Below are 11,354 nucleotides of genomic sequence, written 5' to 3'. Positions count from 1 at the left end.
TTAAGAACAACTATACAGCAATAGGTGAGCATGTCTGAACACCAGAACACAGCTAATTTCAGAGTTATGCTTCCAAAATATTACAGAGAGGGGAAAAACATTCAAATTATGAAAAAGAAAAACAAACCACAAACAAAAAAAACCACCAAAACAAAACCAAATAAACCTCAAACAACCTTTGTGGCACTATCCATTAAAATATGCCAAAAAGAAAGATGGATGAATACTTCACTGGAGCATTATTTTATTTATAAATACACAAGTCAGTAGCAGCATCGTTCATTCTAAAAGGGTACTTCATTATTGCAAAGTGTAGTGCTCCTTGGTATTTTTCCTCCAGTAAGTAGCAATATGTCAAACCCCACATATTTAACTCACTTTTCTTGATGTCAGAAGACCATTGCATACCCTAAAGAACAAATATTTGAATACTGTTAAAATACTGTCAGTGAAGTCTTGGGTATCCATCTGTTGCACAGATAATATACATACTGAAATGACTGCCATTTATTACCAATGCTAACAAAATGGCCAAGACTTCTTGTGTGTGTGTATGCATAATATATACACACATGGTATGCATATGTATATTATACACAAGTATATCCATTAGTTATATATCAGTATACATATAAATTTCTGCTTAAATATTTACAAACAATTAGTATGTTTTTCAGATTCAGTTTTTATATTGCTTTCAGCTGACTGAAAGGGCATATGGAAACAATAGGAACATATGGAAAAGAGATCTGTTTTAAAACCAGATTGTGATATGTTTACTCATGTTGAATAACATATGAGGAATATTCCTTCTGTGGCATAAAGTATTCTGCTGTGAAGAAATGTCACAATGTAGCGCTTTGTATTTACTCACGCTGTTAGATACTTGCCATTTATTTACCTGCAGCAGTGACCGTGTCCTGTCAGAACTAAATCTGGGGCTTGATCGTTTCATTTATTTGCAAATTCAACTGCACGATAATTTTCTTGAATAGGGGTTACTCTTTTATTTACACAAACTGGGAACAAGCTCTTACCTCTACTGTATAGGAATTATCAAGAAAGATTATTGAGGTCTTCCGTTTATAAGCATTATGCTGCTTACTTTATGAGCTTAAAAAATATGACTTTTCAAAATAGATTGGCAGTGCCACTCTGTATCCAAATAGTGTTTAAACTGTGAAAAAATATTAACTACTCGAGGCTGAAGAGACACTGCATATTTTACTCACCCTATTTTGCCTAGGCAGTAGCATGGCTCTCCAAAGTGCGAATGGTTTTCTGTATGAGGGGTGCATGGTTACTCACCCTCATGCACCTTGGAGAAGAGAAAGAAAGAATCAAATTTTATTCTTAGCTCTGAACATCTTCCTTGAACAGCCTGAAGTTTAACTGCAAACTCTCCCATTCTTTTGTGTTGTCCCCACATAGGTTCCAAATTCCACCTGAGTTCCTATCAAAATAGCTGGAGATACTGGCTTTACAGCACGTCAGAGGCTCAAGGCCACAAACTAAACTCCAATTTTCTATTTGTGCCCATCACGTGTACCCGCACAGCCACACAAGAGAAAGTCAAAGGGATGTTTGAAAAGCATTAACCCACTTTACCTGGGAAAATGCCAATTTGCATAGATGATGACTATGTACAAGTAAAAATAAGCAATTAAGGCCCTTCTGGTAGGCATCACACACATGAGCCTTCCATTGAATTCTATAGGAGGTTTATGCTGAGTTCTTGATCCTGGAGAGTTCTACTCCTTGACTTTAGCCCAAAATAAATGTCATGCAAATGGGATAGATCTTCTATTATGTCAAAGATCCTGATCCTGCAAACACTTCAAGAGGAAAGCAGTTTTACATACATCTGCAGAATCAGAAATGCCCCAAAGCCCCCAAAATAAAAATATGGGGAAAAAAAAAAGCAATAAGTATCACCATAAAAAATCATAATCTTAATCTGAACATCTTCTGCTAATGGAAACTCTATGATTCCTCTAGACACATCCACCTGAATACATTTGTGTTTCATGAAAAATATTTAAATTAAGAAATGGAAGTGCATATTACTAGTTGCTCAATTATAAATCCCATAAAACAAATTCTAGTTTATTTTTCAAAGGTAAATATGGTTAAAGTAACCTTTAATTTCAATGGCATGCTGGCATTTCAATATACAAAAAAATAGAACTTCACAGGGGATTTGTATTAGTTAGACAAGATAATACTATTTTGCAAAAGACATAACGCAGAGTGCCACAACCACTTTTAAAAAAATACAGCACTGGTAGTTTAAGTCTGTATAGATTATATCTATATCATCTGGAATAAATCCACTGGTACACCAAATAACAGAAGATTCTTACTTCATTGCCTTTTTCCAACCTAACATCTACACTATCCTCTTTTTGATTTATAAGCAGTTCAGTAAAGTATCTGATCCTAGTATTCATTAATTTTCTTTACAATAAAACTGTAAAAAAATCTGACAGATTAAACTAACATTGTGTCAGAGGATCCATGAGCCTAGGGCAGTTTTACATGTCAAATTTGAACTCAAAGGACAGAGAAGTTAAATATTTCATAATAATAAAGTAAGCAAATAAATTTCAGGCTTGCCATGGAAACACTGACACTCATGAACTATCAGCAGCACTTGATCACACTCTAGTCATATATTATTATCCTTTAGATCCTAATTCTGTGGTGAAACTGCCCTCAGCATGGTAGCCCAATCATACCTCCTTACATATTTCTGGATTAATTCTTTGGGATGGGGACTGTCATCTTTCTCCTGGGTTGTAAAGCAGAAAACACAGTTTGCACAGCATAAGCAGCAACATATACAACTTTTTAGCCACAGCCAAGTATAATTATGGACAGAACACTGTTAGCTACTCTAGTAGAAATCTTTCATAGAAAATAACTAAATCTTAAAATGAGCAGTAGCTACCTCAGCCTCCTCTGTAGCTGCAAACAGAGGGTTGGGAACCAGGTGGGCTGAGGTACCTGATCCCACAAGATGCTGTATGTCTCGGGTGAGATCCAGCATTCTCTTAACTCCAGCCAACGTTGGTTGGAGTTACAGATGTTCAACACCGCATAAACAGGTCTATAAACTCTGACAGATTTTTGCACATCACTTACCTGGATATGAAAGACACTAAAATGAAATGAGGCAAGATAATTAAGACTGTGCACACTCTAGCACAGACTAAAGGCCATTTCTTGTCACACCCTGAAGGCTGTATCTTGTTAGACCCTGCTTTTAATCTGAAATCCACATATGGATCAATAGCATATTGCCCTAAAAAATAAACTATGAGGAGTTGGCTTTTTGTGTTTTGTTTTGTTTTCCTTCATTTTATACAACCATAATGACTTGAGAGGGGAAAAAAATCCTAACAAATGGAAACAAAGTAATCTGGACACTAAAGATGGAGACAAAATTCAATAATGACAAAATCTATTTTGTTATCCATCCTTACAGTCCTCTACCTACATGCACAGCCAATAACCAGCAAACATTTTGGTCATGACAGTAAAACATTTCACAAAGGCTCTCTATATTTCAAGGGGACATGAGTTGAATTTTTAATAAAATGTTAGCCTCAAAGCAATTCAAAAGGTTGCATTTTGAAAAGACAAAGAAAATTATATCCAAGCAAAAGAAATCCTATAAAAGTGCTACCCAAATATCTAACAGAAAGCTTGAAATGTGACACAAAAGAAGGATGGGCAAAGTATCTTAACATTGCAATCATGTTACATGTCAGTACTTCAAGAGCAATGAATGAGAAATAAATATTTACCCTAGGTAGCTAGGATGAAGAATGTAAACAGATTCCAGAGATATAATATAATTTGTCAATATCTTTACTGCTGGAAATGGAAATGTTAACTCAGGCGGGTCACTGATCCTGAAAGATGAGTATAATCAATTACATTTTTTACCTGTCAGTCATTCACATCATCGCCTTTCTCGCAGCTGAAGGCTCTCTGGCCTTCATTTCCTTTTTCAAGGCACTGAACAACTTTTTATATCCACTTTTCACTCAGTCTTTTTCATTATTTCCCTTCTGCCATCTCAGATTAAGACTGTTTTTTTCAGAACTAGTCTGTTTTCTTCCCTTATTTTCACAGTATTGCCTGTTTCCACTGTCTCCTTTCTCAAAAGGTGGGCCTTCTGGTCTCTGAAATGCCATCTTAAATCTCACTTCTTCTCGAGGTCCACAAATTTTAACCACCTCCTAAACAATAAAACCTGATCCAAGGCTCACTGAAGTCAGTGAGAGCCTTTCCATTAACTTCAGTGGACTATGAATCAGGACCACATTGCTGTCAGGAATTCTGAACTGAAATCTAGCAAAAGAAAAAAGTCCCCCCAAAGGATCTGTATGGGTATCTTTGTTGTTAGTAACAGACTGCTACTTGAACATAGTCATAGCATTACTATATCCTAGGTTAATACCATCTGTGAACATTTCCAATTCATTTTCTCCACACCCTATGCAAAGGACTAAGGCCTTAATTTTGTTGTTACCTTTACCTGTATGAATTTGGAGTGATGCCAAAGACTTCTGACACAGCTTGCATAAATAAGCATAGACTAGCTCCTGTAACTTCCCTCCTTTATATACTACCAAATACTGTTAACATCCAGCTAGATAAAACAAGGAAAACTCTTGTGTTCACGACCCAGGTTAGTAAATCATTACCAACCCCTTCCCCCGCCCAAGTTAAAATGGCTGATTAGATAGAGCGATGCAGTATTTGGAAAGCACAGTGAAAAGTTTAAAGCCAGTATGTTTTAAATCCTCACTAGTTGAGGACATGTAATGCTGTTCTTGCAAGGATCCTCTCTCTAATCCTATATTATTCATCTAAAGCAATTTGAGGAAAAGGCATTCCAGAAATCAAAAATAACAATGTGACTCCATTCTTTCCATCTTCATAAACACTTATATATTCCCTCTATATCTCATTTTCCCTGCCTCTTCCTACCTCAGTTCTCTAATGCATTTTTTTTTGTAAGTGTCTTGGGTGTAAGGTTAGAACATTTCTGCAATCCCACAGTGCTCCCACCAAGTGATAAAGTTTTAACAGACAATTTGGGAGATCTAATACAGTATACTTATTAAGATACAGCAATACTATGTAGGACTCTGCTCATGTTACAGGAAAAGCTATCATTATCAGACAGCAACCGTTGCCAATATAGAGCTAGAATATTACACATTTATTAAAAGGTATGTTGTGATTTGAGGCTATTTCAGTAGTAGTTTAACAGGAATGATAATCCACATTTTTCAAATGTTTACCCTATATTGTACTAACCAAGATACTTTAAGGAAAAGGATTAAAGTAATACTGCCTATTACCACATATCTTTGCCAAGTATATCAGCAAACACAAAGCCAGTTAGATGACTTTCACTGAAGGGGTGCAGTTTTCGGGGGGAGGTTGTTTTAATTTTTGGTTTGGGCTTTTTTTAAAAATAAAGATATTTATGCTAACACTTTTGTTATAATGAAGTACACTCCACCCTCACAGCTTCAGCTATATGAGGCAAACACTTTGTAGAAATGAAATTACTGTTGCAACAAGGTTGCTTATGACATTGTTTAATACAAAAAGGAGCCAGGACACAGTACATTGATAGGGGGTGGAGTGTATTATATATACAGAAGAGGGGTATTACTTTTGTTCTGCCATTGATGTGGAAAGAGGGGACAAAAACAAATGCATTTTCTTTCCAGTACTGAAACATGCAGAGAGAATTTGCTTATTAACAAGTTGTATGCAGCTCAGAATAATAATTAAAAAAAATATAAGTAGACAGCTCTAGAAATACCCCAGTATACTTAATTTGTTTAGACTTTTAAAATATATATTTAATACTCTGATCTTTCACTTCAAAACTTAGAATTAAGCAATGAGTGGATAGGATCTGAAATACAGACAAGGCATTGCTCACATCACATTAAAAGGCATCTTTTCAAGCAGCTGTGGATTTCTAAACTTAGACTGAACAGGATTTTTGGTTGCTTGGAATTTGAAATGCAAGATGAACTTGACCATATTACACCTGTTTTCTTTAAGTGGAATTGTAAATATGCAATAAATTGCTGTTTCAAAGAGGCAACATGCAGAATTCTAACCTATTTGTTTCTTGCAGGATTCTATTGACCTGTGCATGAAGAGGTACTGAAGCAGTGGTGCAGTGAGAATCACTACAGAGATACAAATCCACAGCTCAAGCATGAGATCCTAGAGGCTGGATCTTTGAGGAGCAACACTGAATATACTGTTCTCCAAAATACACCACCTCCTTTAACCAATTAACCAATTAGTTTCAGGAAAACAGCTGCTCATGAACTTTTTTCCAAAGGAAAAAAAAAAAGGCAGGGAGAAGGGAAGAGGTGGAAAGAGCTTATGCATTATGATGACATTTAGCAGAGAGCTGCAAACAAAAAGCAAAGACGGCAAATATTTTAAATGTGATAGATTTCTACCAGAAATGTGAAAGCGTTTTCCCCTGTTAATATCTTGCCGAAGTTGGCTGGGACAAAATTTGGGTTGCAGCTACAGGCTGAAGCAACAGTGTTGAGAAACAAAACAAACAGGCATTTACCCCCTCCTCTCCCCCTCAACCCTCCCTTCCCCTCCCAGCTAAGCAAAGTTTGATTGATGCTTTTGGTTGGCTGCAAGGCAAATATTAGCTAGAAACTCATTTAGCTAGATCCACATCCACATGGCCCCAGATGTTAAAACTTATCATGGATTCAAGCCATGAAATAAAAATTAAAAAATTAATTTCAATTTGAAATTTTATTGGCATGTTGCTAGAATGGTCAACATCAATCGACAGGAGAGACTTTGTCCACATACTCTGAGAACAGCCTTCCTGCACCTCCCCCCTTTTTTCTTCCTCTCTCTTGCCCTTTCAGCATTAATGCTATTAAAAGCCAAACAAAACACTGGCTATGGGCGTAAAGAATGCTGGTTTTTTGGAATGTTGCCATGGATCCTGCTTCCAGTCGTGTCCCATGGAAAGAGGGTGCAGCCTCCTGTCTCTGTGGCAGGCTGGTCTCCCTGGGCAGGGCAGAAGGAAGATAGCCATGTACCTCTGCTACTCCCTATTCTTTCCCATCCACTATAGCCAGGTCCTTGATCACCCTCAGTTTGCCACTGGCATCGATCCTGCGCTTCTCGCGTATTAGATCCTCCAGGCTGTGGAACCTCACCGTGTGCACCTTGTTCTCCGCCAAGTGGATCTTGAGATAGTATTGCTGCTGGTGCTGGGTGCCGGCAGCAGCCTGCAGCTCCCCCCCGGCTTTGAACTCCCTTTTCCCGAAGCGGCACCAGGCGGCGAAGCTCTCAGAGTTAGTCCAGCAGATCTCGTCGCTTTTTAAGCCCAGGTGCCCGCAGGCGTTTTGCACCACCAGCTCAGCCACCAGCGGGCGAAAGCGGTACCAGCTATTCACCACCCGGCCCACGTTGCCCGCGGCCGCCTCGTACAAGCTGTCCTGCCGGATCTGCCCCTGGTGCAGGTGGATGATCTGCCCGCTGCCCACGTAAACTGCCCAGTGCGGCGGCGGGTGCTCCGACGGCCCCAAGTAGAGCAGCTCCAGCAGGTCCCCCGGCTTGCAGAGGGCAGGCAGGGCTGACACCGAGTAGACGCTGAGGTCCCCAGCCTGGGGGCCGCTGCTGACCTTGGAGAAGATGCATTCCTGGCCGCGGAAAGCGGAGAACTGGGTCTCGTTCAGCACCAGCTGGTGGTGGAGGTGGTGGGTGGGCGTCTCCTGGCCAGGGCTGCCGGAGCCCTTCACGCTGTACTTGTCTGGCTGGCCTCGCTCGTCCAGGTCCTCCTCCTCATCCGAAAAGAAGTAAGCCACCCCGACGCGCAGCTCGTCTTTCTCGATCCCCGAGGGGTCCCCGGTCGGCAGCTCGCTGTAATTCAGGTGGGTGATGCGATCCAGTTGATTTCCCATCAATGACAGGGCGAGGCGAGGGCAGGAATCGCCGGATCTGAAGGAAGGGTGGGGTGGGCAGGGACAGAGAGAACAAGAGAAGGGAAGGAGAGTGCAAACGGAGGGGAGGAAAGAAAGGGGAAAAAAAAATAAATCAAGGCACATACAAAAGACTTCAGCGATTCCGCCCTAAGCCCCAATCCTTCCCCCACTCCTTCCTTCCCCTCCGTGCAAGGGACAAACTCCCAAGTGAGGAACCTTCCCCCTGCCCTCGGGGTGTCGGGCCGCGTAGAGCACAGCCCCGTCTCCCCGGCGCTCGCTGGGCCGCGCCGTGCGTGCCTGCCCGAGCCCCACGGTCCCGGAGCGCCCGGCTCTCACCGCCGCGGGAGAAGGCGGCTCCCCGCCGCCCGCCAACACAGCGCGGAGGTACGGAGTTGCCCCAGGAGCCCCAGCTCTACAAGGCTAGCCCGGAGAGTCCCGAGTCCTTCCCTCTGAGCCGGGCAGAGCTGCATGAGGGAAAGCGGCTGGAGCAGCACACGGCCCGGGAGCTGGTACCCCTGCCTGCCCCCCTACCCCTCTTCCCCTATCCCCGCATCCCGGCCAGGACCCCGCAAGGAGCAGGCAAAGATCAGGCGATTAGCATCCCCCCCTCCTCCCATCCGAGGGGTCCCTCTGGCCCCCCTCCCTACCCGTGGTCGCCTAGCGTCAGAAACCCCACCCCAAACTCCTTTAAAGTCGTCCTGTCCCCATGGGCGCTGCAGAGGAGGTGAGCTCCGTCCTCCCCGCTGCGCGCCCGGCTCCTCCTCCGCCGCCGCCCCGCTCCGCTTGTGGGCTGCCCGGCCCCTCCGGCGAGCCTAAGTACCGGCGGCGCCGCTCCCGAGCCCGCCCCGGCCCCGCTCATTGGCCGCGCCGCGATGCGTTGCTCTGCGCCCGCCGCCGGCGGCGGCGGCAGCGGGGCTCCGCGGCGTCACTTGCCCGGCCGGGCCCCGCCGCTACTCCCCCACCGGCCCCCGGAGCCCCCAGGCCAGTCCCGGGGTTGCGGGACACCGCGGCGGCTCGGTGTGGGAAGACGGGGACTTCCCAGGGGATTAAAGAGCGTGGCCACCGCAGCGCGACGCTGCCAAGCGACCCCGGCACCGAAAAGAAAGAAAAAGGGGAGGGAAAAAAAAAAAAAAAGTAGTTTCAATCAAAAAAACCCGCCCAGGCTTCAGCTGCAGGGTTGCACTTGTCCAAGAGTTGCTCTGTCTCTCGGGGCTTGGAGGGGGGATGCCCCTCACCTAACTTTAGCAACCTCAGGTTGTACCTGTGCAGTCTAAACTGATCCTCTGGGTTTCCCTACAGTCAGGAGAGACAGGCATCTCCAGAGGGCTGTTCCTCCCGCCTGTTGCACGATCTGTTTTAGGAAGGGATGAAGGAGGTGACCGTCTCTTGCCATCGCCTAGATGAGCCATTGAAATGTGTAGATGGTTGATGTTAGGTGAGATGAGTCCCTCTGTCTTTCCACATCTGGCTGAAACAGTGGTCATGGGTTGTCCACAGAGGTGACTAAAAGACATGCTGTGTCTTGTCTTAAGTAAAAAATGACACTGCCTGATGGACTCCACCCCTTCCTAAAATGTATGAAATCTAAGAACTGTTATCTATAGTAGTTAATACCAATGCACACTTTTACACCTAATTTTGCACATTATAGAAATGAAACTCAGAAATTATGAGCTCATTTGACCACAATTTCCCTGTGAGGCAGTGTCAGTCTAACCTAGTTCTTCTGAGTTCCTAGTCTTGTGCTCTAATGGGAACTTTTGAGAAGTGAGTATTTAAATATTTTAAAACACTTCATGAAAAAATCTAATGACCTTCTTTGGTTCATATGTGAATCATCTTAAAATATCATTTTTATCTAGGAGTAAATTTACTACTTTCTTCACAGTGGGAATATTTTTGTCATCATAAGTATTTCTGCTTTCGGTGTTTGTGGATAATATCTCTCTTCACTGCTGGCCTTTTTCCAGTCTTCAGGTTTAATTAACTGAGAACAATAATGCCATCACACTATTCTCATGATAGAGAGACATACATCCTTAAATAAATATAGTGAATTTCAGTTTCTTAGGGTACAAATTGTACACCTAAGTTCCTATGGGTCAAATACTGAGTTTCTTAGACGTGCTTACTTTGAATGACACTTTTCTTTTTCGATTCAAATATTTATATGGCTATCTTTCTAGAACAGCATTTTTTTGTTCTCATTATTTTTTTAACACATGCAAAGGCATCATATCATAAATAGAAGAGAAAAAAGGGTGTTTAGTGCTATGACATTCTAAGACTGACATTAATTATTTTTCACGATGGCAATTATACTAATCTGTTGATGGTTACAGACTTCCCATGTCTCATAAATCCAGGGGCTACAGCCTGACAGTCACAGGAATTAAGTTTATTTACAGCAGTTAAGGATGTAGTATTCAGGGTCTGTAGAACTAGAAAGTGAGTTTGGAAAAAAAAAATAAAACAAGGATTCTATTCAAATATATGCATTTAAAAATTTCACAGGACCAAGCATAACAGATGGATGCTATTAATCTCTGGAATTGTGTAAATGCTTTTCTAATGATTGTCAGAAATTATATGTTCTTTTATGGCATGACCTTCACCAACTGCAACATTTTAAATTAAGTTATGAAAACACTCTAATGGGTTTATAGTTAAGGCTGTAAAACAGTGTTTAAATATTTTGATTATTTTTTTTTTAATAGCTGTTAATGTGCTTCATTGTTAAAGCTAGTCCAAGTTGAAGGCCATTTTACGTAGGTACATCTTTCATCAACAGTTTCTGTTTTCTAAACACTTTACATTTTTCCCATTTAAAGTCTGCATCTTTTTAGGTTGCACTCACACAGTTCACACTTCCCACATTTGCCAATCATCAAGGCTACGTGGAGTAATTTTTAGATAGTTCTAAACAAACAAAACATTATTTCATCTTTTCCATGCAAAATAGTGGAGAACAGACTGCTTCAGTAACCTGCAGGTGCAGAAGGAAGGAGTCTGGGTCTAAGGAAGGCTCTGCACTTCTAACTAGGTGCAATATGTCCTGCCAAATTTTAACCATTTTCTTTGTGTCTTCCATGCTTTTGCAAGTCTGCTCAATGGCGGTATTCCATCTCTTGCTGAAGCACTTACAACCCCTGACAATCCACATCTCTCCCTGACCTCTACGCAACACATTTCCAACACCCATTTTCTCAGCTCATTTCAGTTCTCTTGGCTGCACAGTCTCTCATCAGTCCTTCATGCTCTTACTTCCACCCCTCAAGAAGGACTTTTTTCCTCAGTTTCTCATCAATCCCAAATTTAAATTATGAAGACGTTGCCTTAAAA

At 42.0% G+C, this 11,354-nt stretch overlaps 1 protein-coding gene across 1 annotated transcript; it reads right to left on the bottom strand.

Annotated features, from left to right (window-relative positions):
- Positions 1-7,136: 7,136 nt before the first annotated feature.
- On the bottom strand, positions 7,137-8,000 carry LRATD1 (LRAT domain containing 1). The gene has a single exon (XM_074153769.1). The coding sequence runs from the start codon at positions 7,989-7,991 to the stop codon at positions 7,137-7,139; it is 855 nt and encodes a 284-aa protein (XP_074009870.1). The 5' UTR covers positions 7,992-8,000.
- Between the last annotated feature and the right edge of the window lie 3,354 nt (positions 8,001-11,354).

This window comes from Numenius arquata, chromosome 9, assembly GCF_964106895.1.
Source record: "Numenius arquata chromosome 9, bNumArq3.hap1.1, whole genome shotgun sequence".
NCBI classification, from domain to species: Eukaryota; Metazoa; Chordata; class Aves; order Charadriiformes; family Scolopacidae; genus Numenius; species Numenius arquata.
Note: the sequence above shows the minus strand (reverse complement) of the source record. Positions and strands in the feature narration are given on the sequence as shown.